This window comes from Lynx rufus, unplaced genomic scaffold (genome assembly GCF_022079265.1).
Source record: "Lynx rufus isolate CCGP_SWC_20201006 ecotype Redwood Valley unplaced genomic scaffold, mLynRuf1.p SCAF_17, whole genome shotgun sequence".
NCBI classification, from domain to species: domain Eukaryota; kingdom Metazoa; phylum Chordata; class Mammalia; order Carnivora; family Felidae; genus Lynx; species Lynx rufus.
This window is the reverse complement of record NW_025814831.1, coordinates 16,669,109-16,692,268: the sequence shown is the minus strand read 5'-3', so window position 1 is coordinate 16,692,268 and position 23,160 is coordinate 16,669,109. Positions and strand designations below refer to the sequence as shown.

The following is a 23,160-nucleotide window of genomic DNA, read 5'->3' as shown; positions in this document are numbered from 1 at the left end:
TCTGTCTAGAAGTTAGCATGTTAATAAACTGCTCCAAGGAGCTACTTCTGTAGGAGGAACAGAGACCTCACTCTTCATGACTGTGGTTTGCAGATAAGTTGCTTCCCGGTCACACTGTAGAAGCCATCACAAGGAGTCAAAACAACAGATTAAAAAAATGAAAGCCTTTTCAAAAACAGAGTCAGGATGTACTCTCACACTATAGGCTTACAAATCACTTGCACCACTCAGTGGCCCTGGGCTGACCTAGTGATTAAAGGTGATTCAGGATTTGCTAGGAACCAAGAAACTGACTCTGTCAACACATGATTTCCTTAGGCTATGTTAGTACATCTGATATTCAGATACTAGAAGCTGTTTCCAGCTTAATTGTTAAAAACTGAAAATCTTGAAGAAGTAGAGGTACATGACAGATGTGTCTTCATAATAAAGATCCTCAACTCAGCTTGATTTTGTGGCAGTGACTCAGCACGTCATAGTTGGCAACTTACCTTTCCTGAGGCTGCCTCCCATCCTTAGCACGCCAGTAGTCCTGGGTCCTTACACACAAGGACCTCTGATGATTTCTTGGGGAGTCATCAGGCAGATAAATAAACATCCCCCCAAATAAAACTTACCTGCCCCATGGCAGCCACTTACTGCAGAGGACAGATCCCTTAAAAACAACAGCAAAAGCTGCTGGTTTTGAGAGATGTTTGTCCTCAAGAAAGCAGTGTATTGCCACCACAATCTAGATTTACACTCCTTACCTTGAGAAAAAAAAACACTTGGAGTGACATAAGATATTTAGGGTCTCCCTTGACCCGTTATCAGCCATTAGGAACGCTAATAATGATCTTTTACCATTATTTCAATTGCAAGAGTCAAACTCGTTGGACGGAATCCTCAAACATCTAAGAAGGTAGTGGTGGAAATCCAGGGAGTTTTGTTGCCCCATCCCTTTTTCCTTTTTAATTTGCTGATTGATAACTTGATCCTGTTCATGGATTTGCTACCTGCCAAGAAACGAAAAAGGAAAACAAGCAATCATTTATATGCATGATATGGATTTTAAGAACTATGAGTCTTAAACAGGAAACTTTTAAACTCATGAGAAATAAGGCTGTTGATCAATGGGACACTATTCAAGTTATATTCCTGGTTCATTGCTTTCTCTGAGTACTATCCTGGTGTCTTGCTAAATCAGCAAAAATACCTGAGCTACGTCAGGTTCATTCTGACAGAAATATTTCCTTTGAGTTATGATGGAGTGTCAGGTCCTTGGCCATAGGGGGAATTTTCCTGTAACTTACATAAAAACAAAACTGTGTTTATGACATTTTTTGATGTCCTTCATTTAAGATTCCTTGTTGTAAATTCCTCTTAGGAATTCACACACATGTAGCACTCACAAATTAGTTTACAATAAAACTCCAAAGTGCTTCTTTCTCTTAGTTTTTAGAAAGATAAGGGGAAAAAATGAAATCAGCAAACACTTTCTACTTACTAAAACAATAACTTGACCATTTCCCTGAATGATTTCCAATTTTTCCTATTATTTTCATTTAATCGCCTTGTGTATATTTTATGTATAAGGATATGTGTGTTTTTAAATTATAATTCTCTACAGGTCCTTCTATAAATGATAAATTCCTATCTAGATGCCAGAGATAGCCCATAATAAAAATTCCAGGGATAGTAGGAACAGACTATTGATCAGGTCCCTGACAGAATCCAACTCTTCACATAGCATCAGATAGCTTGCAGAGGAGATGATGTTCTGCATCCCCCACACCCCTCAGATTATCTATTGCTGTAAAACAACCCCAAACAAAGGCTTTAAACAATCATTTATTTTGTTCATCAATACAGGGGGATTGGCTGGGGCAGCTCACCAAGTAGGGGTGATTTTTCCCCAAGGGACTTTTGCAAACATCTGGAGACTTTTTTTTTTTAATTTGAAAATCTAATTGGATTTATTAAACGATGCATAGATCAGGAAGCATCCCATCTAGCAAGTAGATGGGAAGTTCTGGGAACATTTTTAGTTGTTAAACTGGAAAAAGTGCCACCGGCATCTAATGAGCAGTGGCCAGGGGTGCTGCTAAATATGGTATAATGCCCCTACAAGGAAGTACCCAGCACAAGACTGAGAAACCCTAGCTAGGCAGTTCTCATTTGAGGTCTCTGATGAAGTTGCCGTCAGGTGGTGATGGAGCTGGGTCATCTTGAGTGCATCTTCATTCACATGTCTGGTACCTGGGCTAAGAAGACTCAAGCAGTTGGAAACTGGAGCAGCTGGGAATCCTCAGGAAATCTCTCCTTTCTATGTAGTTATTTCATATATTCTCTCTGCAGGGCAGTTTTAGGGTATCCAAGCTTCTCACCTGGTGGCTGAAGGTTCCGAGTAAGTGCCATCAGAGATTAATAGAAGCTGGGTGGCCTTTCTAACTCAGTCTGGAGTGTCACTTCTGCAGCAACAAAGTAACAAAGATCCCCAACCCCTTGGGGTCAACAGAAAGGAAGGGGAGAACCTGAACTCCCACCCCGACTTGGCAGTGAAGAGGCAGCACCATCACATCTGTGGAAGCCAACTAAAATACAAGATTTAAATAAGATTCAAAGTCTTATAATAGAATACCCAAAATGTCCAGGTTTGAGTCAAAAATCAGTTATACCAAGAACTAGGAAGATCTCAAACTGAATGAGAAAAGGCAATCAACAGTTGCCAACACTAAGATGACACAGATATTAGAATCATCTGACAAAGACTGTCAGTCAGCCATCATAAAAATGCTCTGACAAACAATTATGAAAATGCTTGAACCAAATTAAGAACCAGAAATTCTCAGCAAAGAATTAGAAGATACAAAGAAAAACAAAATGCAGATTTTAGAACTGAAAATTACAGAAACCAAAATAAAAAACTCAATGAATGGACTCAACAGAAGAATGGAGGGGACAGAGGAAAGAATCAGTGAACTTGAAGATACCTAATTGGAACAACAACCACAACAAAAAAGATTGAAAAAATAAAGCCTCAGTGACACGTGGGACTATACCAAGTCCCAGAGGAGAAGAAAAGAAGATGCAGGCTGAAAAAGTATTCAAAGAGATAATGGCTAAAAGTTTCCTAAATTTGGCAAAAGAAAAGAAAAAGCTGTAAAACTACATATTCAATAAGTTACTCTGAGTAAATTCCAGACAAGATAAACTCAAAGAAATCTACACCAAGATATATCATGGTCAAAACTTCTGAAAACTAAAAACAAAAAAATAATCTTGAAAACAGCCAGAGAGAAACAATGCATTATCAGTATGGGAAAAAGCAATCAGAACAATGGATTTCTCATTTGAAATCATGGAGGGCAGAAGAAAGTGGCACATTTGCCAGGTGCTGAAAGAAGAGAATTGTCAACTCAAAATTCTTCATCTGGAGAAGGTATCTTTCAAGAATGAAGAGGAAATCAAGATATCCTCAGAGGAAGGAACACTAAAAGAATTCGTCCCCACCAGACCTACCCTAAAAGAATGGTTAAAGCAAATTTTAAAGAAGGTATCATAGGTTATCAGGAAGTATGGAAGAACATACTAAGAGGGAAAATATGATAAATACAACAGAATTTCCTTCTCCTCTTGAGTTTTCTGAATATTGTTTGATAGTTGAAGCAAAATTTTTTAACACTGTCTAGTGTGGTTCTCAATGTATGTAGCAAAAATAGTTAAGACACTTACGTTATTGATAGGGGAGGGTAAAGGGATGTACCGGGAAGTAAGGTTTCTAGACTTCACTCAAATTGGTGAAGTGTTACATTAGTGGACTTTGCTAATGTATGTATGTAATACTTTATTGCTCACTACACTAAGGGATTTAAGCTGATTGGACCCAGTCTCTCTGAGCAAAACAGAGCATTGATGTTATATTGGGTTTGGATGCAGCACAGAGTTCAAGAATTTGGCAGACTTTCAGTAAAGGGTTGACAACCTATAGAAGCAGAGTTACTTGGGTACGATTCTTATTGGTCGGTTAGCAGTCCTGATGTGTATTACTAGAGTGAGTCCATCACTGATTGACTTTTAGAAGTGAGGCACTAACTGTGAGTAGTTAATTCATTAACCATTAACTGAATGTTCAACTGAAATTTGTTGCCTTGATCTATGGGAACAGGTTAAAACTGGCCCTGGTAGCCATTTGCTACCATGGCTATAGGAAAATTCATTTTTCCCTAACTTTGTAGGAGCCTTTTTATTTTCACTGGTGTTGCCATTTGAAAATATGTTAAATAAACCTTATTTCTAATTTTGCAAATCTTTTGCTCCTAAGAAAAACATGTCTGGCATGATGAAGAAGAGTGGGAAATGTTTACCAGAGGAGATTAGGGTATATCCTTTCTTTTAGCCTATTCATAACCAATTTTCTCCCTTCTTCTGATAACAACATTCATCCCTCCACATGCATCCAACCCTCATATCTTTGGGGAATTCTTCTTTCCTAAAACAAACATGTGGTTCTGATGAGAGCTGTCAGTCTCCCAGCCATGGACATGTTATTCAAGTGTAGCCAGTCATAATACCACACAACCTTGATTATAGTGATTGGTCCAGAAATAAGCTTACGTGAAGCCAATGAAAATCCTTCCTCTCCTGTAGCACCCATAGCCCTTCATTACATGGGTATTGTTCTATGACTGATTCCCCTAATAGACGGAGCTCCTTGAAGGCAGCCACCATGTCTGATTTACTGATGTATATACATGACTACCATGTTGCTAGCATGATGCTAGCAATTATCATGATGATAGCGTCTAAGAGGTGCTCAGTAAATATTTCTTGAATGTTTGAATAAATGCATAAATGGGAAATGGGTCAAGGAATGAGTGGGTATTCAGCTATTATTTGAAAAAATAAATGGCAACTGTAGAAACTCTTAGAAAACGTCTGGGAAAAGTCTTCCTAGCTCTCCTAAGAACCCTCTTCTGTCACAGTTGCTAGAATGATGAGTACATTGTGTAGCCCACAGCAGGAAGTCCAGGCTGCTGAGCCTGGGGGACACCACACATCTGTGTTGTCTGGGCCAGCTCTATAGTTTCTGCAGGCCTCACAGCTGGCACTCAGATTGGCCCTTTTTCATTTGCATCAGTCATTCTGAGCATAGGGAACAACTGCGTCTCTAAGAACTCTCAAGAAAACAAAGGGTGGCAGTATCAGTGACCAGTTGGATAGACTTCAAGTGTCAGGGCAACTCTGGTTGTGTGCCAGTCAGGCCAGGAGACAGTAGGGACTTGAGATGACATGTATCTTCCTATGACTCTCTCCCTGCTCAAAACTTAGAATAAGAATTGAAAAGCACTGAACTCACAGGAGGCAAGCAACTTGGGTTCTTGTCCTGACTTTGCTACTACCTCACCCTGTGACCTTGAGTAAGCCACTTAACTTCTATAGGACACAGCGTCATCATCTTAGAAATGATTTGGTTCTTTTCAGCTCTGGACTCACAACCATACTACCTCTGAGTGTCAAGACTGGAACATAGGTGCAGCCTCCAAAACTAGTGCTATGGCTGGGAGACGATCCAATGTCTGAACGCGGTGGTTGGTCTTTCCTCTTGTCTTTTGTCTTCCCCCCGCCCCCAGCCCCTTTGATGGGACTTGAGGGATGAGCTGAGCGAAAGCTTCCGATAACTCAGAGCCTGTCCACTTGGGACAATGTCAACTCCAAGGTCAGTGACTGCTGAGAGATGCTACTTGAGGGCTGATTGGGCATCTCAGTGACTGTCTGGCCTCAACAAGAAATGTCTCTGCATTTAGGATGCTTCCTTCACATATTTTTACACAAAGTTTTCTGAATTTGATATACAGAATATATATCTTTTTTGAATTTTCACGAATTTGTTGGAATGTGACATACACAACAATATTACCAGCAGTGTAATTTTGGAGGATTGGAACAGTATTTGATGATATATTTCAATGAATAATGATGACAGATAATATTGGTCATATTTTATGATGTTGGCTGAAGATATAATTATGAGGGACTGATGATGCTCACAGAAATATATTTGAAAGTCAGTGAAGAAAAATGAAGTTCACAGATACCATCGCCACTCTAGATGCTATTTTAAATTTTGTTTCTAAGGAAAAGGTGCTGAGTTACAAGCCTTGTCATCTACTTTTTTAGACGCATAAAAAAATACAATCCAAATTTGCTTTTTCTTTTTCATTTCTGAATAAAGAAATGGTCTGTTGGAAGAAGAGAGGAAATGTTGCAAAATCGTAGAGCAAAAACTGAATTTTCAGCATAAATTAAATCAATTCTGTAATTTTGCAAATAAGAAGACTGATTGATGTCTGTAACGGATGTTATAGAAGTTGCTCAAAGTCTGGCAGCTAATTAGCAGCTTCAGGACTGAGCATGACTCTCATATACAGTGTTTCTGTATTTATCCCTCTCTCCATTTAGATCTTAAAATCTACCCTAACCCCCAATATCTAGTGGATATCTTTACTGCACCAGTATTTCCCGAATTTCAGTAATTAAAAATTCCTAATGTGTGCCCCAGCCACTCACCATCTTACTATGATTTGTTTTTCTTAAACTCACTGACATTTGTATTTAAATTTACTTAAAGGTAACATTTACGGGGCACCTGGGTGGCTCAATCGGTTAAGCATCCGACTTCAGCTCAGGTCATGATCTCGCGGTTCGTGAATTTGAGCCCCACATCGGTCTGTCTGCTGACAGCTCAGAGCCCACTTCAGATCCTCTGTTTCCCTCTCTCTCTGCCCCTCCCCTGCTCTCTCTTTTTCTTAAAAATAAAATAAACATTAAACTTTTTTAAAGCAACATTTATGTCACTAATATAAATATAAAATCAGTATTACTTGCCATAAATGGGTGGTGAAAATGATCATTTTGTGTCCAAGTGCCCGTAGAAGTTTACTTCTGAAACTTTGTGAAACTCCCTTCTCTCTTAGGCTGCTCTGCCTATGAAATAAATAGGATGTCAGAGTTCTTAAACGATCAGGGATCATGGGCCCAAGATACAAGTAATCATCAAGATGTACATGCAGCCTTTTAAAAAAGTTAGAATATACTGGATTATGAGAGGAAAAATGCTTTCCAGCTTATTGCAGTACCTTCCCTTACCAGCTCAGATAATTGGCTGTTGGCTTTTAGAGGTGAGAGCCCTGGAAACCCTTCAGGATGTGTTGCAAGGAAAACAGTTCTTGGGGAGAGGTTCTCGCTGTTGCACAAACTGAACCTGAAGTCAGGAAAACATTTCTGTTTGGAGCAATGCCTGTTCTGCCACCTGCTAGCAGTGTGCTATTAGACCAGCTTCTCTGTCTCATTGTCTCAAATGTTCTTCATTTCAAAACATGGAGACAATCAGTGCCTTTTAGAGTTTTTGTGACAATTGATGAGGAAACACGTGGATGATAATTAGCCTGGTATGAAGAACACAATGAACAGTCTCAATACACTTAAGTACAGGTACGTCCGCTTTCCAGAAGTTTGCCTGACACCACTTTGCTTTCAAGAAGGACTTATATTAACACCTGTTTTGGCTAACCGAAAGAAATCTGAAGAGGATTTTCGCTTATACAAAAGAGTAAAAAAAGCATGAAGCAAAAATAGCATTCAGCATTTGTTTGCTGCAAGCTGTTTATAGGGGCATCACTCACCCCCAGCAGCAAGAGGGGAGATGCCAGGCTCCTTCTTGGGAACCACACAGCATCTCAGCATCTCAGCATCTCAGCGTCAAGCCCCCACAGGGCTATGAACTGTGTCTGTGAGCATCTGTGCTTTATCTTAATTTGTTTTGTGCATCTGTTAGCAAGATGTGGTACCAGAAAAGGTACCAGAAAAGCCTAAAAGAGGTGATTTTGGGGGTCTGGGAATGCCCAGGAATTTTTCTATATAAATAAGTGGTAATTGATTTACACCATTTTACTTAGGAGCGGTTTCCTAGGTAGTGAGAGAAACCTTTAAATGGCAAGTTTATTTTCTTCTCTGTTCTCCCTTTTCTGGAGTCTGATGCCTTTCAAGGTTTTTGTAATATAATTCAAAGATAGGAAACAAAGAGATTCTTTGAGCATTAGAAGGGATAGTCTATTTTTATAGCATTTTTCAGACAAGGAAACTGAGCTGTAGGATTCTTATGAGTAATATGTCCACTATGCAGGTAGGAAGTAGTGAAACCAAAACACTCTGTCTTCAGAGCTTACACTCCTAATAATCATGCAGTCTACACTACATAATGTTGTGTATTAAGATGGCTACAAATTCTTTGACACCTTCCACCAACAGGTGGATTCTATGGCCCCTTCCATAGAATCTGGGTTGGCTCTGTGATTATCTAATACAATGTGGAGGAAGTGATGTGCCAGTTTCCCAGCCCAGGTCTTAAGAGACTAGTTAGTAGCTTCTGTTTCCTATTTGTATAGATGCTCATTCTTTGAGCTCTGAGTCTGCATATAAGAAATCAGACTACCCTGATGGATAGCTCATTTGGAAGAGCTCGAGATGACACAGAGAGGGTGAGCAGCCCAGCTGAGTGCAATTTTCCAGCCATCCCCACCAAGGCCCCGGGCATGTGAATAAAGCCCTCTTAACCCTCCAGAGAAATCTAGCCACCAGCTGAATACCAGTGTGACCCCAGGCGGTTGCCAGAAGGACCGAAATAATCATCTATCAGAGCCCTGCTCAAATTCCCAACTCATGGATCGTGAGCTGTTTTACACCACTATGATTGGGAAGGTTTGTTAGCACAGAAACCAGAACACGTGTATCATTTCATAGGAATCTCATACTGCCATCTGAATAGGTAGCACTTTTCCATTTTTTGGAAGAGATCATGGTGTAGTAAAGTATCTTCCCCAACGTTCCACACTGCTGAATGGTAAAGCTACATAACAGCTGGGTTTCTGGACTTAGCCCACACTTGCCTGCCACTTGATGCTGCCTCCAGGTGCTGCAGAGAAAGAACTCCAGCGTTGCCATGGCAGCCATGACTCCCCACCGGGGTCCAGGGCAACATGGTACTCGCGAGAGCTCCAGCTAACCCTAGCTTCCTCTTTGCCTCACGTCCCATCTTCATATCACTGCCAACCCTACCACCCTAGACAAGCCCATCTTCTCCTATTCTAGCTCTGTGATCTTCAGCAAGTTACTGAACATAAGCTGAGTGTATGGAAAGTGTCAGCTGCCACCATGACTCTGATTGCAACCCAAAATCCGTTTCATAGTCAAATATCATAAGGAATAAGAACTCCGGCTTCTGGGCCTACCATAGGCACTCAGAATTCTCCAACCAAATATAAACAGTAGATCCAACTAGTAGCCCTCTTGTTAATCAACATATATAATTTGTGATTCATCTTTGCTGATGTATGTACATTTACTATGTTGCTTCAGATGGACGCATGAGACCCTCTGGTATGTGTCCACCACATTTTATCTATATATAATGAACCTACTATGTTTCAGGATCTGTGTTAAAGTCTTTATATTGATTTAATTTAACCCTTTCAAGAACACCACGAAAAGTATTTTTAATGAATTTACATGCAATTTTATGATTCCATCACCTTAGAAACTGTCCTAGGTGCCAAAGTCATCTGGCTTGAGAGGAGGATGATTCAAAGCTTCTCCTCAGATGCAGCTATTTTATAACAAGGAGTTGGGCACAGAGAAGCAAAGGACCAGAAAGAGGAAAGCGAGGAAAGCATCAAATTTTAATTCAGTTTTCCCATTTACTTCCTGAGTAAATTTATCAAGCATCTCCTGTGCACCAGTGCATTATTCTGGGTCCTCCAAGAAGCAGGCACCAAGACAGGATTAAATGTGCAAGAAATTTCTTAGGGGGAACATCTATGGGGGATAATCGGAAGGGTGCCGGGAAAGGCTGAGAGACCCATCAGATCATGATGCAGGTCTGACTCTGCATGAAGGAAGGAAGCAAGGTTGGGTGGATGCTTCCTAGATAGCCATCCAGCTTAAGAAAAGTTAGGCAAGGCCATGGGGGTGTCTTGAAGCCAAGGGTTGCTCATCGGAGGAGTCCTACATCTCTTGGGAATGGGCCTGTTTAATCTCTGCCATGCACAGCCAGCCAATGTCTGGGAGCAGCCCATGGGCAACATGGCTTTGGTACAAACTCAACAATAGTTTTCAGAGCCAAACAGGACTTTTTTTATCTACCAAAAAAGGGAAAAAGAGCTCTAATGTGGAAGAGGGGAGACTTCAACCCAGCCTGTTCCTAACCTATTAAGCATCCTCCAGGAGGCTTTCTGCCAACAAGGGCCTGGGCATTCTCACCTATACTCCCAAATCTGGAGAGATGCACAAGGAATGAGAGAATTTTTAACATTTATTCAACCAGATACATTCCTGGCTGGTCTGTACTCCCCCACTCTCAGTTATTGGTTATTGAAGAAGAGACATTCACCTTCGTAACCCACTTGTTTTTTGTTTTTGTTTTTGCTGTTTGATCACATCAGCTCCAATGTGGGGAATGGATCAAAGAAAGGCAAATTAGAAGCAAAGAGACCACTTAGGTGTCCAGACTAAAGTGGTGGCAATGGAGGTGGGGAGAAGAGAATTGGTTGAAAATATATTTTGCAGATATAATCCACAGGATTACTGGTGGATTACACGTCCCTGACTTCAAAGATTACACACCTGGACAGACTGGAGTAGAATGTGTCAGAAGGCCATCACAATTTAGCAATACTAAATGCTATTGTTCTTTAGCTTCTACTACAACCATACTGTGAAGAGGCCATCTTGAAGGATGGATCTAACACTACCCAATCATGTACGATCTCGTTGTGATTTCCATAGAAAGACCCATGACTGTCACTTGTGTTAGTTGATACTGTTAGGTTATTTTTTAAATTTTCGTATCCGAATGAGCTCATCTATTAAAAGCAAATGAGAACTCAAAATCATTTTATAAAACCATCTGGATAATAATGTTAGAGCTCAGCAATTTATTTTATTTTATTTTTTCTCATAAATAACAAATGCGTTCTTGATTTATTGTGTGGTGATACTATAACACAGCCTTCACACTGACTGAATAGGATAGAGCTCAGCAGTTTTAAATTAAGGAGAGAAGATATCCTAAAATAGGAAATTCACCTGGAGTTTGGAAAGAGGGTATAAAAAGCACATACCTAATGTCACTGTGAACTTTTCATGTCTAACAACTGAGATACCCCACTGAGTGTCATTTCACTGAGAATCCAGAAATCCAGAATAACCTTAAGAAATTGTCTTTGGTCTCCTTTCTGAGCACAACACCTGCTTACTTTCACCTAAATGGAAGTGTATTCTATTAGATTGAGATCAATCTGTAAAGCTAGCTACAGGTTTATTGTTGGCAAAAGAAAGTCTGGGGGAAGTGTGCAAGAATGTCCACTGCCTCCCCATGCATGTCAACCTTGATGTCACGCCCTTCACACCAGGGATCACTAAGGGGCCTGCATGCAAGGGTATGCAAGTTTGTGCTAGAGAAAAGAGAGTGAGCACCATGAGGGAGTTGAGGACCACCCACTCCACAGAGAGGAAAAGCCTCTCTTCCCTCTTGCCTATCAATTCTTCAGTAATGTCTACACTGCACGTAGAAGCAGTTTAATGAATGAATCCAGTAAGGATACAAATAAGAACAGCTTTATTTTCTTCTTTCCACTGCTTCCAGCATGTTCTGATGGATCCTTTCTGCACATTCTGATGACATCCCAGGCAGAAACTGTGGCTTTCTGATTTCTTTGGTCTCATGAATAATCTCCTTTCAGGTGTAAAAACTAATTTTCAGATACTATAAAGTCCTGTCCAACAAAACAAAACTTGAGCCTCGTATCTAATGCCAAGCTCTGTCCCTCTCCTTTTTCCTGCCTCCACTAATCACCCTTTCCTGATCAGGTTTATGTTATACCAAAATACATATGTTGAAACCCTAACTGCCCATGATGGGGTTAATGCCCTTATAAGAAGAGACAGGAGAGAGCTTGCTTCCTGTCTCTGGTATGTGAGGACCCAGCAAGAAGACAGCCATTTGTAGAGAGAGAGAGATCTCACCAGAACTCAAGCATGGTGGTACCCTGATCTTGGACTTCCCAGCCTCCAGAACTGTGGGAAATAAATTTCTGTGAAGCCTCCCAGTCTATGATATTCTGTTATAGTGGTGCACACTGACCAAAGCAATGGCTCAAGCTTGACCACTTTCTGTGGCAAAGAAAGGTAGGCCAAATGTTCTCTCCTCCTTTTTCTTCTTGCAGCTGTTGCAGGCTGTACCATCTGCCTCCTACCTCCAGAATTTTCCAGGTTGTAATTAAGCCTTGTTCTCTATGTTCAGGAAGCCTCCTAAACTCCAGCCTCAAAGAATGGCTGCCATGGTTCAGAGCTCAGCCAGCATCCAGCCAGGGAACTGTCAGTCTCCCTTTCTTGAAGCACACCTCCCCACTGCCCCCCCCCCACAAAACTCTATGACAGTTTTTTTGACTTGGCTTCTATGACCTCTATGTTACTTGGATCAGGAGATGTGAGAATGCCACACCACTCCCCATGAGGCCCAGATTCCCCATGTCAATAAACTATTGGGTGAGCTCCCTTCAAAAGTGCAGCTTCACTTTACACAGGATGGTTGGAGTGGGTAGGGATGGATGGTGATAGTAACAGGATCAATAGATTATCTCAGGGGGCGCCTGGGTGGCTCAGTCGGTTGAGCGTAACTTCGGCTCAGGTCATGATCTCACGGTTTGTGAGTTTGAGCCCCACCTCGGGCTCTGTGCTGACAGCTCAGATTCTGTGTGTGTGTGTGTCTCTCTCTGCCCCTCCCCTACTTGTGCTCTGTCTCCCTCTGTCTCTCAAAAATAAATAAATGTTAAAAAAAAAAAAAAAGGTTATCTTAGAAAGCCATTAAGAGCATGTCTGCCAGCTCCCTGTCACTCTCTTAAAAGCATGGGGGAAGTTATCTGCTCTTCTCAGGTTGGGGACTTTATAGGAAACCCTGAGAAAACAGAGAGTCACATGCACAAGCAGATTATTCACACTATTGCATTGATGTGAATGGGTCATTCATTGTCGATATAAAGAGCTATGGAGGCTGTGTGTCAAGGTTGGCAGTAGTTGAGAACCACAGCTGCTGGGCTCAGGGAGCATGCATAGTGGGTATAGTGGATATACACATAAAGACAACTTTATAACCAGTTTCTGAGCATCCCTGTGTTGAGTGGGCAAAGGCGCCCAGAGACACATAGTGAGGACAGTTCCAATCAGTCAGCAAATATTAGCAAGAACCATAAGTGTGCTGGGTACAGTAACAGGTATTGGATGTGTAGAAGTGAACAGAAACCCAAAGGTAGTGGAAGGGAGGCAGGTTTCATTTGCAAAACATCATTCAGGCACCTAAAGGATAAACAAAAGCAAACAAAATCCCTAATGCACTCCTTCCTAAATGGATTTGTTAATTGCCTTCATTGGGAACAGATTATAATATCAATAAACTACAGTATATATAGGAACTGTGTATAATGAACTGACTTGCTATTCAGTTTTCATGGGGAACTTGGCAGTTTTTCTGCTAAACCATGAATCATACTTATTTGAAGACCAATCTCCCCCCCCCCCCCACCGCCCCGCCCCACTATTCACGGGAAGACCAGTCCTCATGGAAGAGTCCCAATTACTCCCTCTAGCTTCCCAGTACCAGTCTGGAGAAAGCTCTGAGCATCATGCATCATTGCCTCTAAACCGTTGCCAATTTCTCAGAGTGTTTTAAGAACTAGTATAAATGGTTATCTTTAAAGATGCATCAAATTGAAGGGAAAAAAATGAATAATATCCTGGAATTGGCACTCCATTGATTCAATCAGTGAGCATGTCCGCTTGCCCATCTTCCATCACTGTGACTCATAGTACCCACTTCCTGCACATAATAGCTACTTTCCATTTGCTAACACGAGAAAATATTTTGCTTTTGGTCGGGAGGGGGGCTTTTTTTTTTTTTTTTTTTTTTTTTTTTTTGGTTTTTCTGGTTCCCATGTATTAAAATCCTACTAGGTGCTGGGAACTTTGTACAGATGATCTCTTATAGCAACCATAGAAAATAGGCAATGTTATCCCCATTCAATAGATAAATGAAAAGACATTAAATTATTAAATTATATGCCTACACTCAGGCGGTTAGCAAGTGGGGACAGAGAATTTTGAGCTCGGTTTCCCAAACCCAGAGCCTGGACTTACACCCAGAGCCTTACACCATCTCTCTAAAAAGATTAAAGAAAAAAATGGGAGTTCTCTAAAAGCCTCAAGATAGAGAACATAACTATGAATTTTCTCTATCTTAGTGGTGTTATGCCAAAATGACGATATGCACAGCTCTCAATCCTGCTACATTTATGAGTTTCCAAAATCAGTGAATCTCAGCGTAAGCCTGTGCATCATCTGGTTCAACATCCTTCCTAGATGCTCCCCATCTCCTCCCTTGGGTCCTCCAAGCCCCTGCTCATCCAGTGCTGGGGATGAGAACTCCCAGACTTCCCAGAAGGCCCTTCTATCTTTGTGCAGCTCTGAGAGAAAACGCTTGCTTATTCTGAGCACAAATCTCATGCCCTGTGGTTTCCATGCACGGGTCTGCCTTTTGGGGACTCAGAATAATTTTAATCCATCTTTGACATGACAGCCCGTCTTGTATTTGAAGGCACCTCTCACATTCCCAAACACCTAAGCCCCCTTGGCTTTTAGAAATACAAATATGACAGGATTTTAAATCCCTTCTTATTCGAGGCACTTGCTTGCAGTCTTCATGTTACCCTCGCCGATTGCAGAAGCTTCTTGACTGGTCTTCTCGCTTTATTCTTAAACTGTTGTAATCTGAAGAAACTCCACTCAGAAGCAAGAATGTCTCCTTAAAATGTAAATACGACCATACCTCTCTTCCACTCAAAACCCTCCAATCACTTAACATTGATAACAAACTCCATACTCTCTATCCCAGTATGTTAGAAGTTCACTCTTGTTCTCAGAGTGGGATAGGCAGCTGACCTGACACAATAAAATTTGGCATTTTTGCAATGGGCAATGTTGCAACTGCTCTGTATTTTACTCACATTTAGACAAATACTTGTGGACTATGAACAGAGTAGATTCAAAAGTAAATTTGGCTTGCATGATCTGAAATGCAAGCAGGTCCAAAAGTGAAAAACCCTAACTTCTAGCTCTGACATTGGGAACATGTTGCAAACTTTTCAACCCCTTGATGAGCCCAGTTCTTCTGGTGTGAACTCTAGCTTTCCATTATTATGAACATCTAAAATGTAGCAAGTTTACTTTTAATTTTCTCATCAAAGAAGGACATTCCCCAGTCATTCTAAATAAACCCAAAATAATAGCACTGCAAGTATAAATGCAGTGTGTTTAATGTTACAGCATCTAAACTAGGAGTAATCAACGGGCCCTGAAATTATGTATGAAATTCCATAGGAGTGTGTGTGTGTGTGTGTGTGTGTGTGTGTGCATGGGGGGGCGGGAAACACAGCACACACTATGAACACTACCCTACCCTACCATTCTGGCACTTTTCTCTTGGATTGTAGTAGTATGTTTATTTGTCTGCCCTCCCACATAGACTATAGACTCTGAAGGCAGAGTTCACCTCTCCCTTATTGTCCTGGGTTCTACCCCCATGGTCCGGTGCCGTGTCTAGTACCCACGTGGTACTCAGTATATATTGGTTTTAAAACATCACAAATTAATGAAAGGGCATTCTGACTCCTTTTTATGGAAACTTTGTGTGAATCACTGAAGCCAAATGGGAAAACCAGATACGTTCACCACGTATCCATTTGTTCATCCACTACAGTTGTTTCTTGAGCTCTCACTGAGAGCTAGCACCGTGCTAGGCCCCACAAGTCGATGCAAGTGTGATGGCCAGCCTTCAGTCCAGTGTTGGAGACACACATTAAGTCAATAATCATGGAAAGAAGCAGTTATAAACTGTGATAAAATGAAATGAAGGAAACATGCAAGAGAATCTAATTTAATGGTGGGGCCTTAGAAAGGCATCTTGGGGACACTGGTGTTTCAGCTAAGAGCTGAAGGATGAATAGTAGTTAAGCAGGAAGGTCTCTCCGCCAGCCCCAGCAGTGAAAGTTTCTGTGCTTCCCAAAGGGTAAGTTTCCTGGGAGACCTCCCGAGGTGTAGGCACCTGCTGTGGTACCTTGTCTTCAAAGATGGCACCATCAATTCCTGCCTTCTTTGTATCCACATGCCGCTCCATTCTGTTGAGTTTGAATTGGCCTTTAACTGCTTTTACTGATAGAATGTGGCAGAAGTGGTGCTGTGCCAGGCCACTCCTTTTTCTTGGAGCGCTGTGCTGCCATGTAGGAAATCTAGGCTGTTCAGCTGGAGAGGCGGGCACCAGACCTATGAGTGAGGAAGTCATCCTAGACATGCAGTGCATTTGAGCCTTCTGATGACTCCAGCCTCAGCAGCTATTTCACAGCAACTGCATGAGAGATGCCAAGCAAGAATTGCCAAGCTGAGCCCTGTCAACTCACAGAACCATAGCAGATAATAATAGATTACGTTAAGCCGGTAAGTTTTGGGGTAGTCGATTACACAGCAATAGATAATCAGAATGCCTTCCAATGACATATTAAGACTCATGTAGGGACTTGGTCTAAGAGATCCAGTTTGTATCAGCTGACAGGTTCTCCTGAGAACGACATGTATTGAGATCCTTTTACTTGGGAGAGCAGGAAAGAAGAATTTGTTCCTCACAATGGATCCAAATCTTACCTGCCCACGTATCAAACTTTCCTTTGCTCTGGGCTGGAGAGGAGTAGCCTAGAATATCTCTGACAAGACCTGACAATATCCCCGACCTTTGGCCTGAGTCACTGTGAGAAACTCTACCAGTTAACACACTTCTGTTGTTTTCAAATCCTTCATAAAAGTCCAGCTCCAACGGAAGCCGACATGGTGCTTCTCTTTTTGCAATGGGTAATTTCACTGTCAATTTCATCTCTTGCTGTTCAGGATCCAGAGTCTGCTGGAGGAGACCCACTTTCTGTCGTTATCATGTCCTTCAGATGAGTGGAGGGTGCGGAGTGAGGAAAAGGAGAAGAGGAATCATGCCTTGATGCATTGGTAAGAGTGTTTTTGTTTGCACATCTTGCATTATTAATATTCCTGTTTAGCATAATTAGCTACCTTCTCCAGCTTACAACCTGCAGTGTTTATGCCTCCATTTGATAGCTCAGCCATTAGCAAAGCAGTACAGTTCCCTGAAGGCTGAATGCAGGTGGTTCTGAACAATGCAGGGTGCCAGTTGCTCAGAAAAGCAGGCGACATAAGCTTTAATTGATGCTAAAAATATATTCGCTAGAAGAATCAGACTCCTTCAGTCTGTCTGCAGCAGATAAAAGCATCTATGGATTAAAAAAGGCCTGGCAGAACAAAAGAGAGGTGAACAAATGGGAACAAATGAATTTTATTAATGGAGAAAGAAAGACAGCTAATACAGGACAATATTACTTCTCTTTATTCAAATAATTGGCAGTCCATTTTACATACACGATGACTGTTGCTTCGGAACATAATTTCAGACTCAACAAAGCAGAGCAATTTAAGTCCTATCATGCCTTGTCGTCCAGCTTTGGGTAGTCTGGTAAAAGTAATTCAACATTCCTTACAGAATCACGGGCTATGAAAGCTGGAGGAGAGCTTAGAGACAGAATTATATGATGTATTATTATTATTATATGTTATTTGTATTATGTTGATATGTGTGCATTTCAATGGTCTGACTTACTTCTCCATCAGCTACTAATCCACTACTCAAGAAAGAGTTATCCATGAAAGAAAAAAAAAAAAATCCACATTGACCTGTTAGAAATGAGTCAAGAGTGAAAGAGTACACACATATCGGAGGGGGGGGGGCGGCGGTGTGAAAGTGATTCTCCCCAGTTTGCTAAGCAGAGCACTGCCCTAGCATCTAGCAGGACCTGGAAATCCACATGAAATAATGCTCTCCATATATATTAATATAGTGGTTATTATGTGCTGGACACCGTTCTCAGTGTTAGCTATATTTAATTTATTTACTCCTTAAAAATGCCTGTCAGGTAAACACTATTGAAATCCCCACTTGATACCTTAGAAAACTGAGACATAGAAGTTACAGAAGTCTCCTTTGGTCACACTGTTCGTAACCAGAGTCAAGGTTTGGACCCAGACAATCTGGTGCAAAAGTCTGTGTGCTTCTTCAACACACTATACTGCCTCCCAGTTCAAATTTGAATGCTTCCCAGGGTGCCTGGGTGCTCAGTCAGTTGAGCGTCTGACTCTTGATTTTGGCTCAGGTCATGATCTCTCAGTGGTGAGATCAAGCCCCGTGTTGGACTTCTCTCTGAGTGTGGAGCCAGCTTGGGATTCTTGCTCTCCCTCTGTCTCTGTCCCCCACACTGGTGCACATTCTCTCTCTCTCTCTCTCTCTCTCTCTTTCTTTCTCTCTCTCTCTCTTTCTCAAAATGAATACACATTTTTAAAAAAGCAAATTTGAATGTTTCCATGTTTGCCAGTTATCAGGCCTATATTACCCTGAAACAAGTTATCACCTCATTTTTCATGTGCAGAGTGCTTTCACGTACATTCTTCCATGGGCTCTTTGCGTCAGCTTCGAGAAGTGAGCATAACACCAATTATTAATTCACAGATGAAGGAACTCAGAAGCCGTTGTCCTCAGAAGCCAACTCCTTTATGTTTCTGACAAGAAAAGCAAGCTGAATATCTAAAAAGAACGTTTACAGATAAATACTAAAGTAATGCAAATGATAGAAAAACGGGTTAAGACATGAAGAGTATTTCACTGAAGAATAAACGTTGGCTAGTGACCATATAAAGGACATTGAACATTATTAGTGAGGAAGGAAATGCAAATCAAGGCCAGAATGGGGCACCAATTTCCATGCCTTTCCTGGGCAAAAAATGTAAAATATCATCTATGATAAGTACTGGGGATGAATCTATCACATGCTGCTGTTGGAAATGTGAGTTTGGGAAAGTTGACATAATCTACTAAAGTTGACTAGTCATGTCTCATGACCCAGAAATTCCACTCCTACATATATTCTGAAAACAGAGTCTTACATATCTATAAAAAATGTTCACATCAACATTGTTTCCAATAGCAGAGAAAAAACAACCCAAATACCCATTAACATGAGAGCAAATGAATATTATGAAACAAATTCATTTCGTGGATTATTATGTAGCAGTTAAAAATAAAGAGATTATAAAAGCACATACCAACACATATGAATCTTAGCAATATAATAGTAAGTAACAAATAAAGCAAGTCTCAGAAAGTAAATAAACCTATAGGAAAAGGAGAGCAAGGGAATGACAAATAGATTTTGGAGGGAGAGAGCCAGGTACATGGGCTATTGAAAGGATTCCATATGGGTGGTTCGATAGGTGGAATTCTAAAATGACTCCCAATGACCCATGCCCTTAGATAATCACCTCCCTTTAAGTGTGAGTGGGACCTATAGCTTGCTTCTAATCAACACAACATGGCAAAGGTGATGGGCTATCACAACTGTGATCAAGTTATGTTATATGGCAAAAGTGAAGGGGTTTGAAGATGTAATTAAATTCCTTAACAGTTCAATTAAGTAATCAAAAGAGAGATTATCCTGGGTGGGCCTGACCTAATCAGATGAGTCCATTAAGAGGACTAAGGGGTCAGAGGCTCAAAGCAGCAGATAGTCTTTCTCTCCATTGCTAGCTGTGAAGAAGCCAGCTCCCATGAATTCTATAGCCTCAAGGAAACCGATTCAGCCAACAACCTGAGGGATCTTCGTTTGTCAAGCTTCCAGATGAGATCCCAGCTTGTTCATGACCTAAGGCTTGTAAGACTCAGAACAGAAGAACCAGCTAAGTTATACCCAGATTCCTGCCCTACAGAATCTGCGACATAGTATATGGATGTTGTTTTAAACTAAGTTTGTGGTAATTATTGATGCAGCAATAGAAAACTAAGGTAGATAAAGATTATTAGCAAAATCTTAGCCTTTGTTTTAAAATGTAGTCCACCTGTTTTGATTAAATTACTAGTAAGTAACGAAAGCTCATTCCATCTTCTTTTGATGAGATGCAGGAAAAGAAAGAGTAAACGTTAAATATCCCATTTATGTCTTTGGCTTCATTTATAAAGCAAAAGACTAACAAAGAAAAGATAACAAGGACAGCATGTCCAAAATCTCTGCTGGGCACGCCTCCTGCTTGAAGAAACTGAATGCGAACTGTGTGGCAGAGTCCTGGAAGGGGGCGGCATAGCCTGAAGCACTCTTGGTGACCTGGGGAGGGGGTCACCAGATGGACCATGCAAAGACAGTGACTGGTGCAAACACCTTACCTGACTGGGCATTACTGGAGGATAACAGGCTGATCCCATCAATCCTTTTTATGGAGAAGGTAATATCGTTACTGGATAATAGGGTGCACAGAAATGTGTGCACACCGAGAAGGCAAAAAGGAGAAGCCACAGGTGGTAGAGGACTTATGATGGAGAGTAACTGAGTCACCATAATGCTAGTACGATAGTCTAGGAGGATGGACCCATCCCGCTGAAAGGGTAACCAGACAGACCTCTCAGGTGACCACTGAGATAATTCTTTATTTTTCTGACCTCTCCGTCTATCCTAAAAGCAAACATCTCTAACTTGAGATAATATAAGACGGTCTGTGTCTGTCCCTCAAAAGAAACTGCCTAGTTTGTGGTGAAGAGCATGAGTTCTAGATCTAGACTTCCTGGGTTAGTTTCCAAGCTCCTTCACTTCCAGACAATGTGACCTGGAGCAAGTTACCTAACCTCTCTGCGTCTCTGTTTCCTCATCTGTGAAATGGGGATATTATTAATACTTACCTGATAGGATTGCTGTGAGGATTAAATAAGTTAATAGTTGTAGGGTGGCCCGGGTGGCTCAGTTGGTTAAGCATCCAACTCTTGGTTTCAGTTCAGATCATGATCTCATAGTCTGTGGGTTCAAGCCCCACATCAGGGTCTGCACTGACAGCATAGAGCCTGCTTGGGATTCTCTTTCCCTCTCTCTCTCTGCCCCTCTCTGCGTGCTCTCTCTCTCTCTCTCTCTCTCAAAATAAATAAACTTTGAAAAATAATAGTTGTAAAGTTCTTAGGGTACTTGGCACATAGCAGATGGTGTATAATTGTTGAATAAGTAAACCTGTCAGAAGGAGAACTCTTCTTCCCTACCCATGTGGAGGTACGTAAATTAATGTAACACTCTAGGCTGCTCCCCAACCTTAGTCACCCCATTCCTAACTTAGCACCCAAGGCGATGGAATGATTTATCTGATTGGAGAGTATATCAATTAGAATTGGATTCAGCCTTGGAGCACCTGGGTGGCTCAGTCAAACATCCGACTTCAGCTCAGGTCATGATCTCACAGTTTGTGAGTTAGAGCCCCGTGTCAGGCTCTGTGATGACAGCTCAGAGCCTGGAGCCTGCTTCGGATTTTGTGTCTCCCTTTCTCTGCCCCTTCTCCTCTCTCACTCTCTCTCTCTCTCTCTCTCAAAAACAAATAAGCATTAAAAATTAAAAAAAAAAAAAAAAGAATTGGACTCAGCCCTAAGTGACAGGAAATTTAAAATAACAGTGGCTTAAACAAGGTCAAGTTCGTCTCTGTCTACCATACATAAGTACAAGATAGGTAGTCCAGGGCTTCTATGAAGTCTCCGGGACCCCCGGCTCATTTCTAGTTTGTATGCCATCGTCAAAATTCAGTTTCCATTTCGTGGTCCAAATGGACACTCCAGCTCCTTAGTCTTGGCAGAAGGGATGAGGAAAACTGGGTAGAGAAGCTCAGATAATCACTCTTCTAGAAACTGAGCAGACTTGCTCTTATCACCACCCCACCACACCATCCCCCTTGACCTGGGTCACAGGGTCACACCTAGCTGCAAGGCATATTGGGGAATGTAGTCTTTATTCTGAGGAGCCACCATGCCCACTGAAAAGTGGGGAATGTATTACTGTACAGGAAGACGGGATTTAGCTGGTAATTAGCAGTCTCTCCATAGTGAGTTTATAAGGAAACACTCAGAATGCTTAACTTATACACTTGCTGGGAAAAGGCTCATCCTAATCTAGCAGGTCTGGGTTCATATCTTCCTGATTCTAGGGATCAGCGGTAGACAGTTGCCTTGGCCACCAGTAGAAGCCATTTTCTCCAATATCGGGTTGGACACCACAAAGGAGATACATTTATCTCCACCTGCTAAACAAGTTTGTCTTCTTTTCATTGTTTCAGAACCCAGGTAGGGAAGCTGGGAGATAGTATTATAGACCTTTCAAGATTTCTGATATAATTCAAGAAAAGACACACACGGAATTTGTCAACACACACAGGAGTTGTATAGAATTTCCTACACTGTGGACTCATGTCACAGAGAGAATCCGGGGTATATATGTAGCTACATTTCAATTGCAATACTCCCAGATCCAAATTTATTTGGTGGTTAAATATATCTGGATGTACCCTTTTAAAAAGCTCCAGTGAAAGCAATGCCAAGTCACATCCTCTGTTCTGGGAAGATTTGATACTGAGTGGGATCCAGGGCTTTACTTTAGTGTCAGTCCTCTGGCAGAGTCGGTTTTGTTGGCTCTGAACTGACTATTCTCTACCATGTACTGTTTTAACATTTAGAAAGTGTCCATTTTTAGCAAAATCACAGCTGTGCGCATGTAGCATATTGGTGTGGAGGAGGGTTACATTTCAACTTGTTATATTAGAAAAGTAAGAAAATCACTGACTTTTAGATCTGGAAGGAAACTTAGAGATCATTGAGCCAAGCCCTCTTATGATGGATGAGAAAACGGAAGCCAGAGCGGAACAGGGCCATATCCCTGGACACTCACGCTAATTCATTATAGAACTGGACGAGAGTCCCATAGCTGCCAGCCCAACCTACTTTCCAAACGCCTACTCTACTTTCTTCCACCCTCCACTTTCCCTATAGTCAATAAAATTAAAAAAGAAATGAAGTGGGTTACTTAAGTTCTCGGTGCCTCACTTTCCCATCTGTAACATAAGCATAATAATGCCTACCTCACAGAACTATAAAGATTAAATTAGATATAACTGCTACTA

General features: G+C 41.4%; 1 protein-coding gene across 6 annotated transcripts in view; it reads left to right on the top strand.

Moving 5' to 3' along the window:
• The window catches only part of GPR65 (G protein-coupled receptor 65), a 146,266-nt gene that overhangs the window by 58,459 nt on the left and 64,647 nt on the right, over positions 1-23,160 (top strand). For 5 of the 6 annotated variants that reach the window (XM_047080263.1, XM_047080264.1, XM_047080261.1 and 2 more), the window contains exon 3: positions 17,023-17,133. In XM_047080263.1, coding sequence (XP_046936219.1) covers positions 17,023-17,133 — 111 coding nt within the window. Of the gene's footprint in view, positions 1-17,022; positions 17,134-18,700; positions 20,966-23,160 lie in introns of those variants that run through there. The other variant, XM_047080266.1, reaches the window with a different exon arrangement.